Below are 26,249 nucleotides of genomic sequence, written 5' to 3' on the forward strand. Positions count from 1 at the left end.
AAAAGTGTCAACTAGAGAAAGTAATTGTCAAAAGTAAACAAAATTTTCAGAACTCAAAGAAGCGAAGGAGTAGTCCATATCAAAATATTGACTAGACATTAAATAAGTCATTTGGCCATGTGGGCATGAATGTACATACATATATGTACTCACCTTATTTAGATCTTGACATGGTACCAATTATTATTAATTATTGATTATTGATCATCAAAAATTAAATATCATGTGAGTTCCATAATTAAAATCACATTTTTGCATAATACGGTAGCTAACACGCATGATGTGCGTGTCATATATAGCTAGTATATATAGACCTTTCAATTATTGTTGGCAAAATTTATTAAGAGAAAATATGTAAATAAATATTTTGGGGGTATAAATGTTCGCATACATATAATTTTTAAGAGTTAAAAAAAAAGAAGTAATTAACATTAATGAGGAAAATAAGTAAATAAATATATTAAAGGATATAATTGTCCAAAAATATTTATAAGAGTTAAATTACTTGATCACACAAGGGAAATCTCATATGCAGTTGTCATAATAATAGAGGCATATAGATAAACAAACGTTTTGAGGATATGTAGATAAACAAACATTTTAAGGATATAATTGTTCTCACACTATTTAAAAGTATTTTCTCGTACTTTTTTCAAGGTAGAGAAAAGCTATACCTGATCATCAAATACCTAAATCTTTACATATAATTGTTACATAACTAAACAAGTTGGCTCAAGTGGTAAGCAGCTTGATGCCGTTTAAGGGAGGTTTCGAGTTCAAGCTTCACCGAATGCAAAAAACTCTTGTTAGGAGACTCACCCATCATAAGTCAAGGTGTCCAACCTGGGTCGGATCGGAATATAGTCGAAACTAAGCTCTGGTAAACCGGGTGGGGCAAACTCAAAAACTAAACAAGAATGTAACGAATATTTTGTGCATAACTTATGCGGTTATGCCTTATATCCTCATCAAAGTACAAGTGTCGAGGGCCCTCAAGGCTGGAGAACAACATGCTGCAAGGAAAAAAAAGAGGTTATGATAAAGAGAAAATACAATTTAAATCCTATAATAACAAGATTTGTTAATATAGGGGTGGTAGTGTCATTTCGTGGGGAACTTGGGGGGTAGATATGTAAAGTCAAGTGTAGCCAACTAACTTGCTCAGTAACTGTCGTTTACAATACAATTTCATGACATTTACCACTAAGTTAACTGGGAAAAATCGATGCATAGACTTTCAAAATGAACAAGAAAAATCAACTTACCTTTTATCAATAGAAATAGCAAAAATTACCTTAATTTGTGTCCTCTTGTATGTGTAAGTAATGTGAATTAATCCATCGTTGGCTTGAATAATGGCTGGGTAAGAGAATTCCATTCCTTGAGTGTCTTCAAGTGTCAAAACTTCAAGCCATGAATCACCATCATCGTAGGAGATGGCAACCTTGAGAATTCCCCTCGAAGTTGTGTTATAAATGATCACTAGACGCCCATCACATAACTTGATTGCGTCGATTGCTGATCATGGAAGTCAATCAAGTCAGTAAGAAACTATCCCAAGGTATAATTATAGGCCATTTTTTGTAATTTGGCAGCAAAATTGCCGAACAGAATTTTTATATGGCGTTCCGCGGAGCTTAGCATGTGCCTATAGACACACGTTAGACAAACTGTACCACTTATTAAAAGACTAAGAGTCAAACTTCGATCTCAAAAATAAATATGAATCAATTTAGCTAAGTCCACTAATAGTTTGTCAAAAAAAAGAGTACTAATAGTATAGTCTTTAGCCAGTGTACTGGTACCTGAATTAGGATCTGGGAGTTGAGTAGGCACTGCATCGCTCCAAGTACGACCGCCATCTCGAGATTCAGCTAGGCAAACTCTACCAATGCTTGAGTGAGATTTCATAAGAACACGTATATGTCCCTTCTTTGTGAGATAAGGTACTGGTTGAAGCACACTCATATTATGATTTGGAACCACTATGGGACCATACTTCTTCCATGTTCTTCCCAAATCCGGGGTCACCTAAAAGTGCGGATCAAAGCCATAAAATATATTCAATAAAAAAGACTCGTCTCAAACACAAACTATAATGTAAGTTCACTAGTGTATATAAGAAAGTCACAAAGTTATGATTATAAACAAAATTCGATCCCACGTCTTTAGGATACCATCCCAAAAATTTCACGAAGTAAACAATATTTGATCCATAAGCGTAATTACCTCCACCCAAGATGCCCAAGCATTCCATGTTTGCACAGAGGATCCACATATCAATTCTCCATTTTCCATTAAAAGAGGCTGAATATGTATATGAAGAAAGAAAAGTACATGTACATTAAGAATCTTGCATTGCAAATTAAAATTACATAATTACAACATTAATGAAACTAGGAAGATGAATTAATAGTTTATGATCCTAACCTTAACTTTGACAGGTCCGATTATACCAGCAGGGAGCTGTTCTCGCGATGACCAACTGACTCCTCCATCAATTGAACGCCTCATAGCTCCGGTCCAACTGCACAAGCACAAACTCTTATTACTAATATTCACAAAGTTGGACATAACTAAACTTTGTATTATTCACAAAGTTGCACAAATTCTGATTGTTTATTATTAGTTGAAATAAAATTAGTTAAGCTTATTGATGATTGGTATGTCTGAGTTCATTTTAATTGTCTTTCGATCTCCTAGGGAGGGAGGGGGTGCAAAGATGGAGTATCGCGCAAATTTTCAGAATGTACAACAGAACAGAACAGAATAAATTACGAACGTTTGAAAGGTTGGACCAACTCTAAAAAACAGGAGCAACTCATCATGTGCTTTAACCAACACAGGACTCCAGACTGAAGCTTCAGGTTCTTGTTCGATAGCAATAGGAGAGCTCCATGAACCATCCTGCACAATAACACGCACCTATGTCTCACTTTATGTAACTACAATATGTAACCTAGTTCAAAATGAATTAAGTAAATTCATTGGACTGTATTATTACACTCACTTACCTTATATCTTTGTGTATAAATTTTAACATCAGGTGCACCCTCACCGGAGCCTCCAAAATAAGCAACCAAAAAATGGCCCTTTTCAACCTACAAAAGCTAATAAACACATATAGATCTTGCAGAGATGAAGAATGAGCAAGTTACACACAATGATTTTTCACAATTACCTCGACGATTGTAGAAGCATGGCACATGTTGAAAGAGCGCGAAACTTCATCAAATGTGAACTCCTCTTGCACCACCTTTAATATGGTAGATTCTGTTTTGCATCCCTCAACCAAAAGAAAGAAAAATATAAGTAATACGACGGTGAAGATGCAACACTTTTTACCATCCCAAAGCCTAACGAACTGCATACTGTATGTAAGTTCAAACGAAATATCTGCAAGACTGCAACGGCTGAATTATATTAGAAAATGAACTGCATTATATTAGAAAATGAACTGCATACTGTATGTAAGTTCATATGAATGATCGATACAATCATCAAAACGACTCGAATTGACACACACTCAAACAGCCATTAGTTCATTACCTTAATAATGCAGTAATCTAGGTGCAAATGATAAAGAAGCTAAGACAAGCTGCTCTTCTGACTTGATCTAAAAGTTCTTCATTTATTTGACAAATGGAGTGTATTAAATGTGTAAACATGGCAAACATTATTATCATTGACTTAGTGATTAGTCAGGCCAAATTTCTTTATAAAAAGCCTCCATCTCTTAGTTTTATTTATTTTTTTGGTAACAATTTGTAATCAAAAAACAATTGCAGATTATCTAATTAATTATAGTAATCTAGTGGGCACAAATTGCAGCAATTTCATCACAATATTGAATCTTTTAACTTTTTTCTAGCAAAAGGTATTGAGTATGGTATCTAAACTTGAAGAACCATCAATAAACTTTGAAATTCCAAATTCTCAGGCTTTACTTTGTTTGACTTTCAAATTTTAATTTCTATCTATTTGTAGTTGATTTATACAGTTAGAAATTTGTGGTAGGACTTCGTTGGGTGGTGGCATTGCTACAAGAAGAGGATGTTTGATCCTTATACGGAGTAAACCCGAATATTAGCCATTGGGTTATTGTTTTTTATGGGTCGGGTACTTCTCTTAAAATGTTAAGAGTTGTGTTATACATGTAAGGAAAAATTAACATAAATAATCCCAACTTTGTTTGTCCTTCTCATTTTTATCCGTACTTTTGTTTAACAAAGTATATTTTTTTTGGTGCTTAGAGAGTTATAAAAGCAGATGATGAGAATCGATCCCATAATCCCCTAAAACCGGTAGGAAAGCTCTAACCACTTGTCATATTCTAAATCATAAACTGTGTAACATTACAACCAACAAAAATGCGGTTTAACTAAAATGACAGCAATATACTGGATACTTTAACAATAACACTTACTGGGAACTTTCTAATTGCGTAAAACCTCTTTCCCGTATACGCTCCACCATTGTCGACAACCTTCAATCTAGCATCAACATTTGTGATAATATTTCACCTTCAAATTTTCCCTCGGAAGCCATGAATTCGTTAGATAAAGAGATGAATTTCTTAGTTCTTACTCTACCCACTACAGTTCTTTCTTTTAAAACAAAAACAATGGAAGAAGTGATGCCACGTGATGGGTTCGTAATCATTTCCATTAGATGCTCACAATGGTTAGGTGGTCCCTATACTAATTTGAGAATGTGACATAAATACTTGGGATTAAACTGAGTTATATAAAAGAATGGATTAAAATGAGAAGGACAAACAAAGTTGGGATTATATATTGTATGTTAATTTTTTCTATATCTAATAGTTAGCTACTTAACACTGTTATTAAAGGATCAAAATATACCAATGAGATTTTAGTCTAATAGTTACTCTGTAAAATAGAGGGCTTGTATATGAAAATGTCATACGAAGTGCATAATAAGTTCAAATCTCTCACCCCTAGTAATTTGTGCCCTTGAAGCTCATTCGGGCTAACAAAAAGACCAAATTATCCCTATACAAAGTATAATTCTGTTATTTCGTTTATTACTTCAAATTTCAGATGTCAACCTCGAGCATTATTTTCAGACAATCTTATGTGCATAGGTATTGTTTGCCTCAGACCACTCCAACATCCTCGAAGAATCGGGGAATTGAGTACTTAATTGGCTGCAGATACTGAGAGGCCCTTAAGGCCTTAACAAAACCTTGATACAGCGATAATAATCGCACTCAAACTTAGCTTAAACCTAGGGTACAGACATGTCTACTCGTTTAGAGAGTGACAATCCATTGGTGTGATACACACTAGAGCGCTACACTGCTGCTACAGCTTAGACAGTTAAACAAATCATAAAGACCTTAAACCACACATTAATGTCACAAGTATCATATTCAAACAACCAATACACATAGCCGATGTAGGATGTATAGAAGCATAATATGCAACCAGTTTAATTTATTTCTGAATAGTTAGTTTATTACACATTATTATTGCATTCCTGCAAGTATCTATGTCCATTTGTGTGTCAATGCAACACAGCTTAAAATCAGCAACAATCCAGCAGTCTGAGTAGAGGGACAAGTCTACAAGCACGCATTGAGCTTCAACTGTCAAGAAAAAGAATAGTTTCTTAACAGAAAAAGATTTCACTTGATCTCAACAAATTACACATTTGGATATGAAATGCCAGAGGAAAAAAAAAAAACACAAGCTGCAGTTAAAAACATAAGGACCTGAGAAGCAAAAATATCAGATCCATCAAGCAAACACTATTTATGCTTAATACCTCAGCAGGCTTGCCACAGAATTTAAGGTTCACCGCGTCAATTGAGTTGAAGTACAACATGCTGGACCAAAAACAAGACAAGGGTTAAGCTAAATGCCCAATTAAGAGACTTCACAATTCACACTATCTACAGTACAATGCGTACACATTTTCACAATTTTACTCCAGTTTCTTCCTAGGAATAATAATTTAGTCCGGCTTCTGAAAAACAAGAATGAATGCAAAACTTCTACCAGGAAAGATCAGATATTTGAATGAGGAAGTCATGAACAAAATGTTATAGTTGAAAGGTGATGATTCACAAAATCTAGACAGTTTTGATCAGATATTGAGCATAATGGTTAATTAGGAAGAAATCCATATAAAGATTGTGACGGGGGTGGGAAGAAAGTTGAAAGCACCTTAATTTGTGCCCTTTTGTAAGTGTAGGTGATGTGCACCGATCCATCACTTGACTGGATGACAGCTGGATAAGAGAATTCCATGCCTGAAGTATCCTCAAGTGTCAAAACATCAATCCATGAGTCACCATCATCACACGACACAGCAACCTTGAGCAATCCCCGCGTTTCAATGTTGTAAGCAAGCACAAGACGACCATCCTTCAATTTCACCCCGTCAATTCCTAATAGATAAAAATATTTGGTTTAGGTCAGCACAAAGGCAGTCAAACTACCTGGAAACCCAAGAATTCTTAACAAAAGAGTATTTTTTGTTATCTGGCCAAAATAAAGTTACAAGTGCAAATATAGATGGAAAATGAGTTAAGATGTATATTTATAGTTCAATAAGTTCAACCAAACTTAATATCTCTACTACAAAATGCAAGGTGTTATTTTGTTACTGCGTATATATTTTTTATCAAGGGTTGAGCAGTTGCAGGTATAGCTTTGTCACTCAGAACTTCAGAGGGGTTCATTCAATTAAAATGAAGACATTAATTCACACTGTCCAAATAAATTACAGCTAAAAGATATTTCAAAAATCACTACTTAAAAATGCTTTCTGACAAGAACCTGAATTAGGATTTGGAAGTACAGTTGGCTGTGCATTGCTCCAGGTATGACCACCGTCTAAGGATTCCGACATACAAACTCTACCGATAGCAGATCTTAAGAGAACCCTTAAACTCCCATTTGCTGTCTGGTAAGGTACAGGTTGAATTACACTCAGACCTTCACCAGGGATGAAGATTGGTCCATTTTTTCTCCAAGTTTTTCCTAAATCAGATGTTACCTTAGAAAAGAGAAAAAAGAATCAAAATAAAAGCAAACCAAAGCAATGATGATCAAATTTGTATCTGGTCTTAGAATGTCTTACCTCCACCCAAGCCCCCCAAGAATTCCAGCTTTCTACAGAAGACCCACAGATCATCTGCCCATCATCCAACATGATAGGCTGAACAGAGGCCCAAAAAAAAAAAAAAAAAAAAAAAAAAAAAAACTTGAGTATGAATGTATTACACAAATTATGCCATGGCAAACAGATGATTTCAATATAGAAAAGGAGAAAAATATAAGGGCAATCTGAACCTTATTTTTTATTGGTCCTAATACACCCGGAGGAAGTTGTTCTCTATTTGTCCAAGTATAACCTCCATCGAATGAACGCATCATGCATCCAGTCCAACTGTTCATTTACCAAACAATGAGAACAAGTAAAACACTTACAATAAACAATAACACTGCTGATAGCTACAGTCCTGGATGCCATTAAATTCAAAGTACTCAACATTCTTATTCACAGTACAGAAAGCCAGATAACTACATGAAAGATGCTTTCCACAAGCAAGTCTTAGGTTGGGTAATTTAGTACTCTGTACTCAGGCTGGGCTGGACGCCATAGCCACGGTTGTGGCGTTTATTCAAGGCGCCGCAGCCGTGGCTGTGGCGTCCACCCCAGGCGCCAGCCCACTGGTGGCGGCGTCTGCAGCTGGCGCCACCACCGCTGGCTGGGCGTCCAGCCAAGGCGCCCCCCCCCCCTTTTTTCTTTTTTTTTTTTTATATTTGTTTTTTTTATTTTTTTTTATTTTTTTTTTTGTGTAATATCTTTTTGAATTGTTTTTATATTTTGTTGTTTATTTTTATAAATTTTTTCAATTTTGTTGTATTTTTTCTATGTTTATATTTTGTTTACAATTATTTGTTTGTTTTTTTTGTACATTTTTATTTTTATTCTCTATTTTGATTTGTTTTTAAATTTTTTTTGTGACTTTGATATTGTTTTTGGTTAGTTAATTTATTTTAAATTTTATTATTGATATTGTTTTTGGTTAGTTAATTTATTTTAATTGGGAATGAATTATTTATGTTTATATATATTCTTCTGTGTTGGTTTTATTTCCTTTCTAAGTGTATTTTTTATTCTATTATTTTTATTTAAGTGTTTTGTTAATTTCTTTATTATGTTAATTTGTTAGTATGTTTTTAGTTTATTTGATTTGGGTAGTGGTAGCTATTTTTCGTATAAATTTTTGTATGTTTATATATTTTAAAATTTTGTGTAGAATTCACTGGGTCGTCATGGTGCGGGGAAGAATGTAGAGCTTCTTAGTAGAAGCTATTCAGTGGAAAGGTCGGGGCATAGACATGTCAGATCCCGTGGTATTTCGGCCTCAGCTCGTAGAGAACGGATCCACCATCGGGATGAGGATGACGATGACGATGATGATGCTGAGGAGGGTGACCAGGAGGAGGAGCAGGAGGAGGGCGCAGATGAGGATGAGGATGTGGACGATGGCAGTGGACCGTATGATGATTACGGTCCATTCAGTCAGAGGGTTGATGACATGTACGAGACACATATGGTGGAGGTGCGTAAGGGTAGGGGTGGTAGGTTTGTTAGTAGATCTGGCACATCATCTGCGTCCACTGTATCTGGGGCAAGCAGGAAACGGTCGAGGGCCGGTAATGATTCTTGGGTTGTTAGGAGTGAGGTGCCCGGTGGGCCTGTTGACGGGAGTGTGATTCCTAGCTTTCTAGGACACATAGCTGCCCGTATTTGGGAGGACCAGGAGAGGCCTTCAGTTACGGGGTTGTTGAAATGTCATACCCGGGAAAAGACTTGTAGCTTTTTGCGTACATGGGCTGAGGCTTGGCCGGCGGAGAGCGAGATGTTCGAGCGACTGGAGGGCACTGGGGTGAATCACGTTCCTGCCACCATGCACGATAAGATTGACAGTACGCTGATCACGGCTTTCATTGAGCGATGGCAGCCGGATACAAACTCTTTCCACCTTCCGTTCGGTGAGATGACGATCATGTTACATGACGTCGAGGCCATTCTGGGGATTCGTGTTGAGGGTAAACGACTTTGTGCTGTGGCTGATGCGGATCAGGCAGATTTGCTGGCGGAGTTGTTGGCGGTGGACAGGGCTGCACTGTACACCGAGGCGCTAGGTGTTTGGGAACACGGAGGTGTGAAGATCGCATCCGTGTTGCAGCGGTGTTTGTACCCCAGTGCACGTAGGACGCACGACGCACAGCTGAGTGCTTATGTTTTTCTACTCCTCGGATGTACCTTGTTTCCGGATAAGAGTGGCGGAAACAAGCTCAGGCCACGCGACATAGTAGAGGCGTGTGACCCCGACAGTGTAGGCCAGTTTTCCTGGGGATCGGCTACGTTGGCGTATTTGTATCGCCAACTAGGATTTGCGAGTCGGGCTGACGCGGCAGGTATCACTGGGTGTCTGACTCTATTGCAGACCTGGATATACGAGTACTTTCCTGCATTGCGACCACATCGTGACCCGGTTCCTATTGATGAGGGGATGCCGCGTGCTTGTGCGTGGAGTTCGCGCTCGGAGAAGAAGTCCGTTGACCGCCTCCGATCGATACGGTTATTGCTGGACAGGCTGTCCCCCTTAGAGGTAACGTTTATAAATTGTTTCTACATTTTATTATTTGCACATATTATATTCATGTTATTAAATTTTAAAACTATGTGCAGGTGAACTGGATGCCTTTCGGCCTGGTACACATGACGATAAACATTTCGGTTAGAGGCAATTTCGTTGTACATCAACTGACGCACCAAACCGTAGTTGTCTTCGCCCATTTGAAAAACATCAACCACAACCCGGAATCCGCAGTTACCAGAATGAATGGACCTGATCAACATGTAACGACGCCCTTTCTTCTGTAATAACGCGGTGAATGGTGCATGCGCAAGGTAATCCATGAGTTACTGAAATAGCACACCCACACCGAGCATACACTTCGTCAGCCAAGTCCCTCATCCTGTTCAGCTCAGTGAGAATCAACCCCAAGCAGTAGTGCGACACACGACCATGGAGAATCTTAAATATAAAATGGATATACATCGTACCATGTCGTCGTCTGGAGTCCTCTAGAGAGTTCCTGATGCCGTTCTTCTGAGTTTCAATTGACTTGTTAAGTCTATCGAACAGTGTATCCAAAGCAGTGGTCGATGAATCAATCCAGTCCTTGGTAGCTCTATGAGCGCTCTCAACTCTACATGTTGTAGTGTTCCCGAAATGAAGTACCTGGTTTGTCCAATATTTGACAAACTTTTCCCTGTGAGGGACCCATTGCTGCATCACATAGTCCACCAGTGTCGGACACCACTGGTACGAATCCCTGAAGTTAGCCAATGCTCGCTCATACGCTTCCTTTGTGGTAGCCTGTAGGATCTTCCGCCACTTACCATTCACCAATCTCTCTGCCATTTCCAAATTCTTGTTGAAAAGGTTGTAGGCTTTCACTTTCACGCAGTTGTTGATGTGCCATGTGCATAATAAGTGGTTCGATTCTGGAAACAGCTCTGCTATGGGGGCAAAGAGACCTCCCTCACAGTCGCTGACGATGGCTGCTGGATGAACATTAGGCCCGATGTAGTTTCTCAGCTTCTCCAACACCCAATAATAACTTGGAGCCGTCTCATCCTTGATGATTGCATGACCAATCAGAAAGTTCTGGTTCGTTGGAGTCATCCCCATGATCTCAACCAGTGGGAACTTGTACTTGTTTGTCTTGTACGTTGAGTCGATCAAAATCACAAATGGCCAAGACTTGATCATATCAGCACAATCAGGATGCACAAGGAAAAGATGAGTCACCTCCGTTGTATCTTCATCAGAATCAAACCAGAACAGGTAACCACGTGATTGTGCCTGGTGTAGCAGCTGCTGTATAGGGTTCCTTCCCTCTGACCGTTCAAACCTGAGTTGCTGTCTGACGTTGTAGATGTGTCTTCGGTTTGGATGGTCTTCTGAAAATTTCTCTAACACAGATGCTAATATTTTAGCAGGCTTGACTTGAGCATCACTCATTTCTTTCACAACTACTTTCGCAGCAGGACTTAAGCCGCTCAGCTGTCGATATCCCACTGTAATCATTTCCGTCTCCACCATAATCCCGCATCAATTATATATTACAATAAATACATTTAACGGATAATACATTTAATTTCTATATTTACACAGAATTAACACAAAAAAAAGCATAATTATGTATAATCAAACTTAATTTTTATAAAAACCCAATTCGAATTTTCAAACTAAATTTAAAAATATACCATTTCGAATTTTCAAACTTAATTTTAAAAAAACCTATTTCGAATTTTCAAAATTAATTTAAAAAAAACCCATTTCGAATTTTTTTAAAAAATCATTTTCGATTTTTTTCAAAAAAAAAAAATAAATAAATAAAAAACAACAGCAAAATCAAAAAAGAAAAAAAAAAATTAATTTATAAGGGTGGCGTCTGCCAGGGCTGCCACAACCACTGGACTGGCGCTTGGCAGGGCCGCCTCAGCCAGTAGAGTGGCGCCTGGCCAGGACGCCAGTCTGGTGGTCTGGGCGTCTAGGCTGGACGCCACTCTGGTGGTTCTGGCGTCTGGGTTGGACGTCCAGGCTACGGTTTGGGCGTCCATCCTAGGCGCCAGAGCCACTCCGACGGTAAACCATGAATTTTAACGGTGACTTACCTCGTTTTCCGTCGACGACGACGTACCTCCGGCGTCCCCCGCATCTCCGGTCTCCCCCGGCGAGCCAGTACGGCTCCACATTTTTTAAACCGAGATTATTTCAATTTTAGAAAATGGGCATAATGGTCACACCAAGTCATATTTGTGGGCTTTATATGGTAATTTGCGGGCGATGTTTAGCGATTCACATTAATTAACCCACATTATTGAACGGGATATAATAAATTGATGTATTATGTTTATAACAAAAAATGAATCTTGGAAATAGCATAACATTCTCTTACCTTCAATTCTGTGAATTCAGGTGTACTCCAATTTCTGAATTGTAAAAAGGAGTAATTGGATTAAGAGTTGAATTGTTGATTCATTTGTTTCTGTTTGATGCATAGTTTTTAATTGGTTTGGCGTGAGCTGCTTAATTAAATCTAATTAATCAGTTGCGAAGTGCTACTTGTAATTAGTTTACTGTAATTAAGATGCATTTTGTACTTTTGTTTAGCGTTTTATATTGTAATTGGTTATTTTTAATACAGTAGTACTTTGTAATTAATGACATATATTTTGTAATAAATAAAAAAAGCGTGGATTTAAAATGTTTGACTATCTCAATATTTTTTTGGTGTTTAGAGAACCACAAGGGCGAGTAATTATAATCGATCACAAGATCACCTGGAATCGGGAGGGGAGCTCTAATCATTTGACTTATCTCTCACTCTTTAAGTCTATAATAACTAGCTTTTGGGCTCATTCTACACACGGGCTTTGCATAAGTTATTATTTATTTATGCTTAAAACTTTAAGGTTTAATTTCATTGACTTTTCACATCTTATAACATTTCACAAATTGTTTAGGTTTTAATGTTTATTGTTGTAATTAACATTTATTTTTTTGTTTTTAAGAACTTTTGATACAACTAAAAAAAAAATGTATTCTATTGTTTTTTGGGTTTGAAAAATTAAAGTCCTAATGGATTAATTTGGACGAATTTGCATAGTATAATTTATAGAAAAAGAATGTCGACATAGCTTGTGCGTTCATTTGTTGACTAATTGTCGGTGACCCCTTATAATTGTTGTATATTTGCAAGTTTCAATTCCTAGCAAAATAATAGCAAGATTTTATCTTTCAACAAATAATTAGCAAAGTAGTAATTGTTTTAAAAAAAAGGCTTAATTATAAAATCAAATTCTCTAATTACATTATAGTTAACCAATATTTTTTATCAAAAAGTTAAATACCAAACCCTTGCTATAATTTTACATTGTTACATCAAATCAAATATATAATTATATTATAAAATTCCTATTTATCTAGAGTGTGCTTAATATCTTGAAATTAATGGCTCTGTGACATGCAAGTAATGTCATATATACTATGGAACACAATTTTTCATAATTTTCTTGAATGAAACTTTTCATTTTCTTGTCAAAACCAATCAATTCTTCCTTCTTTGCAGCCTCAATTTACATAAAAAAAATTTATTCTCTAATATTTTTTTGGAACTTAGGTGATGTGAAAAAAACTTTATTGAAAAATTGTATTTATATTAGCAGATAGATCGAGGGAAGAAAAGAGGTCAAATAATTGAATGACAAATGTGATTAAATTCAATTGAAAGATGGAGGGAGAAGAGGAGAAAGTTAAAAAATTCAATATGTTGAATTAAATTAGAAGTTACAGAATATTAATAGTTGTTAAGAAATAAAGGGGAAAGCTAAAGAAATCCTATGAAAACATAAAGAAAAATAAAAACATTAATTGGACTCATGGAAAAAGAATGAAAAAGGGTAAAGAGGGAAGGAAGATATGTGGTACTTGATTTGTATTGGTTTGTGTTTTTAAATACTAAAGTATAGATTTACACTTCTAGTCTATAAGGACTGCCCAATTTCTAACTATGATGATATTATAACTTATCAAGGGGCAACTTGGTAAATGCACATTTTTTCTCTCTATTTTGATACCACGTAACTATGTAAGTTTAAGTTTAGTACCAAGAAAGCTTACGTTTAGTACCCCTATAAATTTTTATTATTTATTTTTAACAATATACAGCTTTGTTAATACCAACATAATTTTATGAAATATGTCGTTTGGTACCAAGTTAACTTTAATTTGGTACCATGTAAGGTTTAATTTGATACCAAATAATCAGCATTTTAGTACTACACAACTTTGTTATTAACAAATAGAATTAGTTGTTACAAAAAGTTCTTGATTTCAACTAGGAATCAGGAATTTCCCTCTTAGTCTGTATCACAACAATTAGCTTAACCATTGATTTCTATTTAGTACCACCATTTTGGGAAACAAAACCCAAATAACAAAGTGAAAATAAAGGACATGGTTAACACTAGGTAGGTAAGCTTTTCTTCCTCCATTGGTTTCGGCTTGTTCGATGTTGTAGTGAAGAGGTGTACCGTTACTTTGCACCATTGAAATTGAAGGTTGAAGGAGGAGAGAGGAAACAACAGTTAACTAAAGTTAGCTATAATTTACATATATACCCCTTGATAAATATCGGATATAAACTTGTATTTTCTCATAATCAAATTGTTACTTTCTAATTGGCAGTTCTATGAGCTAATAACACATATGGCCATATCAATCAATTACATATTACTAAAGGCGAATCTAAAGAGACACTTGGCAACATTATACAAAAAATTTTCCCGCCAAAAATATTTGCTTTAAGAAAAATTCTTACTATAACTAACAATTATTGTATCTAAATAATGACATTTGCTTTACATAAAATCTAAACTAAACTTTCTATAATATTAAAATGTTCATTATAACTATTATTATATGTGGTTATTTTTTTAATATCTATCTATAACTATATATTAAAGACGATTAAAAATGACACAGGTAAGTTAAAAAAATCCTGCCAAAAAATTTCAGTGTTTTATAAGAAATTTATAATTTACTAGAATATTTTCCTTCCTACTTTACCATTATATCTATTCAAGATAAATATCATTTCATATCATTTATATTTAAACAATTGTAATGATCCAAAATCAATATAATTTTTTTTAACTACATATTAAAAATTTAGTAGATTATAAAAATTTAAACTTATTATACTTTTTATAAACGGAATAGATTTGTAAATAATTATTGAACTACATATAAATTATTGTAAATCTCTACGGAGTATAAATTTTGGTATAACCGTTCGTTGCACGGGATTTAAACTTGTAACGTAACTATTCTCTTTGCGCAAAAGTGCAAAACCCTGAACCCCCCTTTCTTAGTTCATGGGCGACTCTACACCACCATCTCAATGGCTACCCACCCCCTTCACCTTAACTTTCTCTGTTGCAGCCATTACTGGTGCTTCTTTTTCTTACTCTCTTTCAAGATTGCATCTTTAATGTCTTCTTATATGTATTTATTTTTATATTTTGAGCAGCTTATTATATACTGGGAAAAAAATGGAGAGCCATGGAATCAAATGTTAAAGAACTGGAGGCATCTCTTAAATCTTCGGTTAATAAATGTGCTGCTGAACGACAAGGCCGCATTAGGGCTCAACAGGTTTATCTTACATTGAATTTTCGGATGTTTTGATTATAAATTTCTGGTCTTTTTGATGTTTTGATTATAAATTTCAATTAGAATGTATTGATGCGTTTGAAAAGTTTGAATGATGCTATATGTTATGATTGCATACGAGACCGAACTCGAACCCGAATCTAAATCCCACATATTGATCTGAGACATAGGGTCTGAGAAGTTCAATTCTGTGTGCAGTTACCCATTTGATTGCTCTTGGGTGGTTTTAGTAGTTTTATAAGTGAAATTGTGGAATGGGTTTGGTTTCCATTGCTCTTGTTTCATTCGTTTGTGGATAAAACAAATGAAACGATTCGTGAATGAAAAACAATAGAAGGAAGCTACTGAATGAACTGATTTTATGTACAATGATGACTCCAATGATACATTTGTTCAATTCATTGGGACTTGTAATGTAAATAGTCTAATGGAAGAGGGCAAACCAATTTGTATGATATGGCCCTTTTCATTCTTGAGTTGAATCCTCGCTGAAGAACATTGACTCATTTAGATAATGTTTCTGGTATTCAGAAATCCTTAGCATATGTTTTTGAAGTGTAATGATTAGAAGTGTTGGCTTGTATCATTGAAATTTGCATTATAATATGACATTGTTGTATGATGGTTGATGCATAGAATGTTGACGATTTCTTTTGTTTTTATTGTTTCGTGAGGTCCCTGATGTTTCATTGGATATATCTCTAGGAATTGAGGAAGGCACTTCTGCAACAGAAGACAGATCATATGGATCCAACATCTTATCCCATGATTCCGATTGGTACGGTCCAATCTTGCTTCTCAACCAGGTACTTAATGATTTTGTGGGCCAGAACTTGATGCAATGTTGAGGAGGTGATAGGTGTAAAATAAATGTTAATATTCAACTAGCTTATGGCTAAAGACTAAATTTTGGAAGAGCGCAAATGATATGGGATATATAACCAGGCTTGCCTGATTATATCCTTGTAATGACTGCTGTAGAAATTATTAAGTTGCAAGTATGAGTTATGTATAGGATTTGGTGATAAAGTATCAGCAAACTCAATTGATCTTTTAAGCTGTAGTGATATTGTGAGATATTCTTCTAATCCGTTTACCATTAGCTTATATAAAAGTACCAATTCTAATTAATGTAGGAATGGTACGCCTAGACAACCTTTGCTGGTGCCACTTGCTAGAGCATGTTTGATGTTTGACCCAATGAGGGTTCCTCCGGCATCTTTGGAAGGTCTTGAAGAGTATTCTCATATTTGGATTATATATGTGTTCCACTTAAATACTGATTTGGATAAGTTATGGTTAGAGCCTTCCAGATCGAAGATCAAAGCCAAGGTTCGCACTATATTTATTACCGGCACCACGTTAGTTATGGCTCCCCCCCCCCCCTCCCCCCTCTCAGTATTTAACAATTGTCATATGAACGATTAGGTGAGGGTGCCACGATTAAAAGGAGGCAAAAAAGGAGTATATGCAACAAGAACCCCCCATCGTCCCAGTCCAATTGGTCTAACTGTTGCTAAGGCAAGTATTCTCCCTTTGTAATGTAGCTCTTTTTGTTTAAGAGAAACATTTAGGGTAGATGTATGAATATTGTTCAAAGAGAATATCTTCTTACAAAAATGTTAGGAAATAAAACATACAGGGATTGAGTGAAAACTATTTTAAGAATATAATTGTCATTAGCCAAAGAGGTGTCAAAGACATTGTGAAGGAAATTTGAAGAATTGTATCCTCTCCGAGGAAAATATTACATAGTCTCTATTTTTTTATTTTTTTTTTTCCTATTCTGCATCCCCTGCTAGGTCCAAGAAATTTCTAATTGTTCTAGAAACATTAAGCAAGACAACAAACATGAATTTCTTGGTGGAGTGAGAAGGATATGTTAAATCTTTATGTCCTTAGGCCTTAATATGATTCAATTCTGCAAGTTATGGGCAAGTAATTGAACTGAGTAGCACATGCTAACTTAGGTAGCAATTGTTTTCATTCTCCAGATCGAGGCTGTTCAAGGACATATGATTTTACTTTCTGGTGTTGATTTGGTAGATGGAACAGTAAGTGCTACATTCCTCGCATTTTCTGCTAGGGCTGAGGGCCTGAGGTGATGGTTAAAGTTTTAGGTGGCTTTAAGTGTGGCATTTTAAGTTTATGTAAAATTGTGACAGCCAGTACTGGATGTGAAGCCTTATCTTCCATATTGTGACAGCATCCAAGATTCAATGGTGCCAGAATGGGTTAAGGTAAATTTTCTCTGATGGTTTACTTAAATATTTTTGAAATGTTAATCTTCTTGACTCTCAGAGAGGAATTAGAAATTTTATATATGATCATCTGGTCCTGCTTTGGTTCTTTGTTTGGTTTCAAGCTAAATCTTGAAATATAATATTTCTGTCCTTAGTCACTGTTGGATTTTATCTTTAGCCTAAGTGAGGATAGTTATCTTATAGGCTGATTAGTCTGGAAGGAGTTTGTAGGAATTGAGGCATTTTCATATTAGATAAACTGACAGGTCTGACAATCTCTCTTCTCCTGGTGCCCCTGAAAATGAGATTATTGCTTTTATCTCTGAACCCTGCTCCTCCATGCTAATTGTTATGCTTGTTGACTGTTCATGAGTTCTAGCTACACATGGCTGGCATGCAAGATATGAGATTCTTGACTCCCAGAAAAATTTCTGGTTTAAATAGAAAGGCCATCATCCCCTTTATTAGTCCCTTATTGGTTCTTTTTATGTCCTAAGTCATTCTTCTAATTATAAGCGTGCTAGAGAGTAAATGTTGGTGCACTAATTTGGCAATTGAATTTTGCATGCTAGTAATTAACTGGATGAATACTGTAATCTTTTTCCAAGTTTGCTGTCGCTTGTTCTCCCTGTTTTGGATTAAATGTGCTTCGGTTGCTAAAATGTTGGCATTGTATCTATGAGATCCTTAACTGTATTGATGTAAGCACCTTTTCTCTGACTGTAATCTCTGATATGACTTTGAGATATCACAGGCGTACTGAACATATGAATTTATTTTGTTTAAGTTGTGTGTCTTCCCATCTTCATATTATATATGTCTATGATTTGATTAGAACCATCTTAATTCTCTTCTTGATCTTGCAGGAAGACAGCTTATTAGCTGTAGATTCTGTTATTTTCTCTGAGAGCTTCCACTCTGCTCTTGCAGATTGTTGGGAATCAGTGGTATGTATATCCATCATCTCTACTGAAATACTATTTCTATGCTGGTAACCTTGTCAGCTTTATAGTCCTTAAAGATAAGAAAAGCTTCTTGCATTGTGAGAACAGCTTAATTGACTACAAGTATATAATAAGGAAGATGCTGATTATTTTAAATATTCCTGGGGTTTCTCCATTTATGAACTCACACAATGGATTAGATCATCCCCAAAATTACTATTAGAATGCTGAAGATTATCTCCAAAATTACTCTTAGGTACCCCATGTTTATTGAGAGGGATTAGAATGTGCCTGTCTTTATTTTGGCAATGCTGTAGGCCCAGCCGAAACAATCCTGTACCAACTTGGGTCTTTGGAATTTTGGTTCCGTCATCCCTATATTATTTAGAACACATACTACTGCAACATATGGATCTTAGCAAGTTATAAGGTGTTAATATGTAATTGCCCCTTCAGCTTGGTGATTTCTTTTAAATTTGTCTGTCAAACATGGCCAAAATTACCTTGGAACTATAATTGAATGATATTATATGTTCAAGGGTAAGTGAAATACTTCTTTGAAAACACAAGGGTAACTCTTTTTTCATTTTTGTTCCATTCCAAGTGTTGACAACTCTTTGCCTTTTAGAAACTGAGTGAATTACTCCAGTTATAGATAAGAGGGTCAATTCCAGAATTGTAATGTTCTTGTCTGCATGATCTTGAGTGTCATAGTTTTCCAATGCAATTGACTAAAACTAATCTATTTTCAGAAGAGAAGCAGTTTGTATTCATCACCCAGTGAGATGAAGAAATTGATTGAGCAGGTTCTTTCATGGGACATACGATCATCATCACAGAGACACCGACCTCATAAATCCATATTGACTGTAGGAAACGTAGAACCAACTGAAATTTCTCCAAATGGAGAAGATGGTGAAGGTGAAGAAACCCTCAATCCTGTAAGCGAAATATGTGATCCTAGCCTTATTGTTTATCATCTTAATTTGGAAAGCTTAGATATATCTTATATGATAGACTGTGAGGGCAATGTTATAGTAGACAGTGTGGCGCCTGTATCTAGTGTTCCTACAAGTAATCAAAACCGATGCAGTTATACAATGTGGAAGGACAAACTTGGATAATTAGTCATGCTTTCCGGTCTTCATTAGTTTTTCTATGTTTTTCCTATTGCAAGGATACTGCAGAAACAGGTCGTAGGCTGTTATTAGCACGTGATTAGTGTCGTTTACTAACACGAGTATATAATTATCTGCCTCCCTGGCCACACACCATTTTCTGTTGTTTATCCTTTAGGCTGTTTTTCCTATAAATTGTTGTGATGTTCGAAATATTACGATGTTTTGATTGCAGGTCTGGACAGTACTAGATTCTCGAGAAAAATTTGCCCTTTGCTACTGAACCATCTTACCAAAAAAAAAAAAAAAAAGAGCTTTTTTAATTAATAAGCCCAAAATGAATGATGTTTGTTAATCTTTCTGTTTGGGCCGCTGGAGGAAAAAGTGGCATCTTTTCTGAAAGAAAGACATGCACTTTTAACCTCTTGCTTGTTCCTCTCTTTGATGATAGATACTCCGTAACTTATTTGTTGTTCATGACATTTGAGCAAAATATTAAGTGTGACAATTTTGTATAGTAGTATTTGTAATAGAAAGATTTACATTATATGTAGATTGATATCTTATGCATAGACAATCCTTTTCTAAGGCGACGAACCGACGATTAGATAAAATCTTAGGACAGGTTCAACTACAATTTCCTAGTCTTTCATCGAGATTGAAAAACTCATCGACAAGCAGTTACTCCTATCCCGACCTAGGGTGACAATAGCGTGGAAGGGGTTGAAGCATCACAAGTCGATTGTTTTTGAAAGCTTTGATATGGCTGCTTTTTTCCTAATACCGAAAGGCTAAACCAAACAACTAGTAAGGGGATAAGTTTCATTGTTAGATCAAAATCAATACATTATACTACCTCCATTAATTATTATGTGCAACAAAGAAATATTTTATATCTCACAAATAATACCCCTTAGTTGCACATAATAATTAACGGAGGTAGTACTAAATTTCAAGTTTTAATTTCATCTAAATCGATACAAAATTGTAAAACTATCTACAAGTTAGCCGGTTAGGATCATGTTCCTATATGTGTCGTGTCTCATTTTGTGAGTTGTTTCCTTATTTTTGATCCATCAAAAGTTAACTTTGTAATCTAGTTTAGAATTTTTCCTATATTCTAGAAATTTAGCTTGCTAAAAATAAGATATACAACACCATTGTCAATTGCCTTCTAAGTTTTAAGTCTTCTAACCCCTGCCCCCAATTTAGGTAAAATAAAAGATATTCAAAGTCTTAAGAGAAAGACAAAGTACAAAAGGAAGAGGAAAATGGCATTAGGAAAATATAAGTAGATTACAAAAATGTAATACAAGTACTAGAATTTAGAGCTCAATTATCTAGAAATGAACAAGAATATTCTTCTGGCCCCTTTTTAAGGTGGCCATATTCCTTGTCAACAAAACATCAAGTCATTAACTTATAATGTCAACAGCCAGCCAACTATGATGACCGACTGCAATTTTGTTTTATTTAATTATAAGACTAATCATGATTGCGAACTAATAATCTTTCTGTTTGAAATTACTTGTCTTTACATAATGATAGAGCGACTTAATTACCGATTGAGAGTTAAAACTCTTTGTTTGAAAATACTTGTCATCCCAAAATTATGGTACTCGTATAATTTAAATTTAAACTAACCAATGCTCTTTAAATTTGAAAATACTTATCATCGCACAATGATAGTGTAATCTAAACTATTAATTTACTCTACATGTCAATTGAATCTGGCTGAACGTTGTAATTAATAAAGCTAAACTTTGAGGAATTTCAAAGAAGAATCATACTGCTATATTTATTTTTGCGCACCATCATCAAGTCATCAACCATACAATGTTGAAACTTGTACCTATTTCACTGTTTGTGACAATATTAAGTGGATCTTTTCAAGTTTCAATACACTTGATCATGTGCCCTATCATCATCTCTCTTTATAATGTTTCTTTTTCTTAAGTATTGAGCTTAGCAATGAAGTCCATTAGGTAGATTACATCCAAGTTAAGTAATTAATGCTAAAAAGAATTTTGATCAATTTAATGGGTTAGCTATATATAAGTACTCTGTAAGACAACTATAAACGTTTAGGGGGCGTTTGGTTAGTGTAGTTGTTGGATAGGAAACGGATTCGATTAAACCGATACTGTTACCGTGTGTTTGGTTAGGAGGCATGGTAGCAATTGTTACCTCTCAAAAACTTAGGGTAACAAATACCCTTACCTTCCTCTTAACAAATACCCTTTCCATGGTTAAACCAAACAAATGAAAAAGTAATAGTTAAATGATTCTTTCCCCCCTCTTATTTGTTTCATTTCCACTCTATTTCCATTTTCAAAACCAAACGCCCCCTTAATAAGAACTATATAGTGAGCCATTACTTTAAAAAATAAATTAGCTGATTGAGAGACAATACCAAATACGAGAAACATTTTTTTCCAAAAATTATCTTAATTTGCTCAATAATATAAGTGAATGTGATAGGTTTATCCCGATCTTACTCCATCATTTTTTACATTTAATCCTTCAAATTTGTCTCTTATTAACTTCACGTCGTAAAAACTTATAAAATCCTAATAGAACATAAGGAAACAAAATGAGTATTTTATGCACTCGTAGCATCAATTGAGATCAACAATCAATATTGTATTTAAGAAAAATTGAAATTACTAGTAGATTGTAAATGTTGAGAAGGCTAGGTGGGTAAGGTATCAAATGCAATGGTATCAAAATTGAAAATCCGAGATACGGTTGCCGGGCATGCTAGTATGCTACTACCCACCCAACTTCTCACGTGGGTCCAAAAATTAAAGGTTAATTCGATTTTTTTTTTTAATTAACCCATATTACACTCTATTGCATTATGCCTCCATTGGTTCCATAATCATCACGTGGAGTGGGACCAATAATCCTTCTCATCTGCTCCGTATTCTCAAAATGTTTACTTGTCTATTACAGATCGGGGAGAATTGTGAGAGATTTCAGAGTGGTAGAACAATCTTCATATCTATCATATGATTTATAACTTGGAAAGGCCACAATAATGATGGCGAGGAGAGCTTATTATGGTCCAAAATTTTTGTAAAAATGTATGGCTTATTTTGGCTCGTGGCATCACATTTGTGGAGCTTTGTAATAACAGGTTATCGACAGAATAAAAAATATACAAAGTGGTCTTAAATGTACTAACAAGAGTAACAACCACATGGCGGCTTGATCACTAAGTCAGGTCAATAATAATAGCCAAAGTTGATCCTAATTCCCAACAAGGCCAACATAATATATTTCAAATGGTCATTTTGACAATTGTTTTAAATCTTCGATACTAAATTAGTCGCTAATGATGACACTAATTTAGTCTAAAATACAAGGATTAAAGAACTATTGGGTAGTTATACAGTATTTAGTACTTACATCATTTGGCTTAGTGTGGGACCACAAGCTAATCTCCAATACCACTAAGGATCACCTTAAAATACATCAAGTACTTGTTGTACATGGAAAGACGTCCCACGAATAATACGAATTCTCCTCGTAAAAAGAATTACTACAAGTCATTAGGCATAAAATGCATGAAATGCTGAATAAACTATATTATAATAATCATGAAAATATAATAAGTCATCGAAAATCCTAATACACGTGAATATTTAACAGTAAAATCACTATCATTCGAGTAATAAATTTGGCTATTTGGGACCATAATAGGCCAATAGTTGCAACGCTCCATTGAAACCGTCACTGTCCTTAATAGGGACCTTCGAGAAGGAAAGGGAATTCATGCAACAAAGACTAGTCTAAAATTCCCTCCAACAAAAGAAATTAAAAGACTAGTCTTTTTTTCTTTTATTTTTGGTCAACGCACAAAATTTCCAATATTCAACATGGGAAACATGTTACAAGTAATTGTTCGTCATTACACCGTAAAGGATATAAGCATAGATCATTAAGACTATTAGAGTATTAGACGTACGGATGGTAAATGTGAAAAATATTATCTCATACATGGAATAGTTTAACCATTTATCAACGCATAAAGTATAAAGAAAATATTTGTAATTATCCCATTGATTGTTATTTTAATGGAGAATTGAATGTGATCGGAGATAATGAGTTATGGATATGAATATAAGAACAATTATTTAGTAGTACTTGTATGAAATATAGATGTAGGAACTATTTAGTTGAACAAAAATCAACAATGTTGAATAAAAATCAAAGTATATAGTAAAGTGGCTCATAATATGTGTATTGGACTGAAAAGGGAAATGAAAAATATCATCATATATAAACAATTATGTAGTGCTTCATATTGTTTATAAAACAAAGTTTTATATGTGGCTGGCCACATCGTGTGGCCGGGGTTACTCGAGTTATTCGGTCAAGGGTTACTTGAGTTACTCGGTCAGAGGTTACTTGAGGGGTTGGGTCAGGGGTTACTCGAGTTAGGCTCCGTTCTTTTGAGCTATTCTGCTCTGCAGTGTTGGAAGCTCTGCTCTGCTAACCCCTACTTTGCTCTGCTAATCCCTACTCTGCTCTGCTCTGCTTTGTCTAGAAGCTCAAAAGAACAGGACCTTACTTAGTCAAGGGTTACTTAAGGAGTTCGGTTAGGAATTACTTGAGGAGTTTGATCAGGAATTGAATTACTTGAGGAGTTCGGTCAGGGGTTACTTGGTTAGGGGTTACTCGAGCTGAGGGTGGTCAGGGTTATTTGAGGGGTTACTTGATCAGGAGTAACTCGAGTAACCCTTGGCTGAGTAACTCGAGTAATCTCGGTCACACGGTGTGGCCACACATAATAATCCCCTTATTTATAATTTATAGTAGTATTGTATGGGAAATACGTTCTTTCCCAAAATATACAAAAACTTAATTTGAACAAAAATTTTATGATGTATATTCATATTGTAAGTTATCTTCACATTAAATGTTTTAGGTAAAATCTTAAATGCTGCTAATGATACACACTAGTGACACCACTAGAATTTGTTATTGAATTAAGAGTGATAGTAGATGATGTAGATACACTCTAAATAAGCCGTCTTTTTTTTTTTTTGTGTATTTGTAGTTAAACTTCAATGATGTAGATCCACTCTAAATAAGCTGTCCTTTTTGAGTATTTGTAGCAAAACTTCTAGTTTTAATGTCTCGAGTTATCCTTTATTAGAATGATAACTTTATAATAGTACTAAATCTTTCACCAAAAAAACATAAATAAAAAAAAATAATAAAAAAAAACAATAGTACGAAGTGCTAAATTAAAGTACTCTACTTTGTAACGTACATGATCTGACACTTCCAAGACAGAAGATCTAACCTTTCATTAGATACCACTTATATAACTCGTGTTTTTTCAACTTTATGTCACGTAAATAAGTTCCAAGTTAATTCAAATAAAATAGATTTAGATAAGTTATGACAAAATAAATTTAGACAAAATAATTTTTTTTTTGTTCGAGCAATATATTAGGTTTTATTCGTTACTTTATTTTTAAATTTCTTTAGGCAAACTATATCTCCTAGCAATCCTATAAGAGTAATAAGATTTGCTCCCAAAACAACAATAGACGAGTTCATGTAAAAACACTTTATCGGCAATGTGGCAACAATGTCACTTTCACATCTGTTGGTACTTTAATCTCAACTCAATTCCATTATTTTCTAATACAAAGTTATGGCATTTCAAAAAGGTGTTTAAGTTGCTATCACCAAAGCATTTTCAACTTGTATATCAAAGACAGCAATTTATTAAAGGCACCAACTCAATTAAGGATATTTAGATTTGTTCGTGGAAGACCCATAACATCGTCAATGGCATCATAAACCTATCTTATGTTAATCCGCAACTCCTCTTAATACACATTGTTCCTCTTGAGAGAAGGACCTCCTAAATCCTAAGGGGCCGTTTGGTTCATCAAAGGGAAAGGGAATGACTAAAACAAAGGGAAAGGAGAAAAATAGAATGCAACTCCCTGTAATTTGCAATGTTGTTTGTTTTAAATAACAAAGGGAATGAGAGCCACCACACATACAACCACGAACCACCTACCTCTTTGGTTCTGTTTCTCTTTTTTTCGAACACTTTGAAGATCCCCCACCACCCACCTTGGCCACCTACCCCACCGCCTCCCTACGCTGCCCTTTCCCCCACCCCAGGCCCAAGCTAGACGCTCTCCTTGTCGCCGTAAACCACCAGAAAAGATCTCCCCTTCCCCCGGCCCCGAAAAACCCTAAAAACCCCCTCTCCAACCGTTGGGTGGTGTTTTCGAAGTGGATTGGGCATATTGAAGGTGGTGAGATTGAAGGGCTGACGACCGATAAGAAGGATCTGTGTCGGGGGAGGGGCGACGATCCTCCGTCAATGGTCGAGGGAAGGATTTTCGGGTGAGAGGAGGGGCGACGAGCTTCTGATGAGGAGCGACGAGGGTCGGGGGAGGCCGACGATGTTCCGGTGAGGGGTAGCGAGTTCTGGCGAAAAGTGGGTGAGGTCCGGTGAGGTTGGTTGGGCGGTGGTGTCGGTGGGCAGTTGGTGTTTCGAGGGTGGTCAAGATAGTTGGGTGAAGAGGAGTTTGGGGGTTAGGGTGATTCCCTTGGGGGGGGGGGGGATGGAGAATGAAAATAGAGGGAAATGGGGTAATGAAAGGGGTAA

At 35.7% G+C, this 26,249-nt stretch overlaps 3 protein-coding genes across 5 annotated transcripts; 1 reads left to right on the top strand and 2 right to left on the bottom strand.

Annotated features, from left to right (window-relative positions):
• Positions 1 to 495: 495 nt before the first annotated feature.
• Positions 496 to 4,596, bottom strand: LOC110720603. 3 transcript variants are annotated; one of them, XM_021899646.1, is made up of 9 exons: positions 4,427 to 4,596; positions 3,182 to 3,273; positions 3,015 to 3,101; positions 2,783 to 2,907; positions 2,431 to 2,527; positions 2,230 to 2,307; positions 1,806 to 2,031; positions 1,295 to 1,518; positions 496 to 1,013 (listed from the first exon to the last, which is right to left on the bottom strand). In XM_021899646.1, exons 2-9 carry the CDS (start codon positions 3,206 to 3,208, stop codon positions 993 to 995), a joined length of 885 nt encoding a protein of 294 aa, XP_021755338.1. In that variant the 5' UTR covers positions 3,209 to 3,273; positions 4,427 to 4,596; the 3' UTR covers positions 496 to 992. The 3 variants fall into 3 exon arrangements, with proteins under 3 accessions (XP_021755338.1, XP_021755335.1, XP_021755336.1); XM_021899643.1 differs by having other exon boundaries at positions 3,182 to 3,404; XM_021899644.1 differs by lacking the exon at positions 4,427 to 4,596 and adding an exon at positions 3,550 to 3,932 and having other exon boundaries at positions 3,182 to 3,404.
• A 672-nt stretch (positions 4,597 to 5,268) lies between these two features.
• On the bottom strand, positions 5,269 to 7,603 carry LOC110720604. The gene is made up of 6 exons (XM_021899647.1): positions 7,323 to 7,603; positions 7,111 to 7,188; positions 6,807 to 7,026; positions 6,192 to 6,415; positions 5,791 to 5,851; positions 5,269 to 5,611 (listed from the first exon to the last, which is right to left on the bottom strand). Exons 1-5 carry the CDS (start codon positions 7,425 to 7,427, stop codon positions 5,828 to 5,830), a joined length of 651 nt encoding a protein of 216 aa, XP_021755339.1. The 5' UTR covers positions 7,428 to 7,603; the 3' UTR covers positions 5,269 to 5,611; positions 5,791 to 5,827.
• Positions 7,604 to 14,926: 7,323 nt separating this feature from the next.
• On the top strand, positions 14,927 to 19,612 carry LOC110720624. The gene is made up of 9 exons (XM_021899669.1): positions 14,927 to 15,076; positions 15,156 to 15,280; positions 16,004 to 16,104; positions 16,435 to 16,630; positions 16,727 to 16,819; positions 17,293 to 17,352; positions 17,464 to 17,538; positions 18,408 to 18,488; positions 19,238 to 19,612. The coding sequence occupies exons 1-9, from the start codon at positions 15,001 to 15,003 to the stop codon at positions 19,607 to 19,609; spliced, it is 1,179 nt and encodes a 392-aa protein (XP_021755361.1). The 5' UTR covers positions 14,927 to 15,000; the 3' UTR covers positions 19,610 to 19,612.
• The last annotated feature ends 6,637 nt before the right edge of the window (positions 19,613 to 26,249 follow it).

Source organism: Chenopodium quinoa, unplaced genomic scaffold (assembly GCF_001683475.1).
Source record: "Chenopodium quinoa cultivar QQ74 unplaced genomic scaffold, ASM168347v1, whole genome shotgun sequence".
NCBI lineage: Eukaryota > Viridiplantae > Streptophyta > Magnoliopsida > Caryophyllales > Amaranthaceae > Chenopodium > Chenopodium quinoa.

Coding starts and splice junctions, on each gene's coding strand:
- LOC110720603 (XM_021899643.1), bottom strand. CDS start 4,476: ATGGTGGAGCGTATACGGGAAAGAGGTTTTACGCAATTAGAAAGTTCC. Junction 3,405..4,426: donor ACGCAATTAGAAAGTTCCCA/GTAAGTGTTATT, acceptor CAGCCGTTGCAG/TCTTGCAGATATTTCGTTTG. Junction 3,102..3,181: donor ATGCTTCTACAATCGTCGAG/GTAATTGTGAAA, acceptor TAGCTTTTGTAG/GTTGAAAAGGGCCATTTTTT.
- LOC110720604 (XM_021899647.1), bottom strand. CDS start 7,427: ATGAACAGTTGGACTGGATGCATGATGCGTTCATTCGATGGAGGTTAT. Junction 7,189..7,322: donor TAGGACCAATAAAAAATAAG/GTTCAGATTGCC, acceptor GCCTCTGTTCAG/CCTATCATGTTGGATGATGG. Junction 7,027..7,110: donor CTTGGGGGGCTTGGGTGGAG/GTAAGACATTCT, acceptor CTCTTTTCTAAG/GTAACATCTGATTTAGGAAA.
- LOC110720624 (XM_021899669.1), top strand. CDS start 15,001: ATGGGCGACTCTACACCACCATCTCAATGGCTACCCACCCCCTTCACC. Junction 17,353..17,463: donor TTGATTTGGTAGATGGAACA/GTAAGTGCTACA, acceptor AAATTGTGACAG/CCAGTACTGGATGTGAAGCC. Junction 17,539..18,407: donor TGGTGCCAGAATGGGTTAAG/GTAAATTTTCTC, acceptor TTGATCTTGCAG/GAAGACAGCTTATTAGCTGT.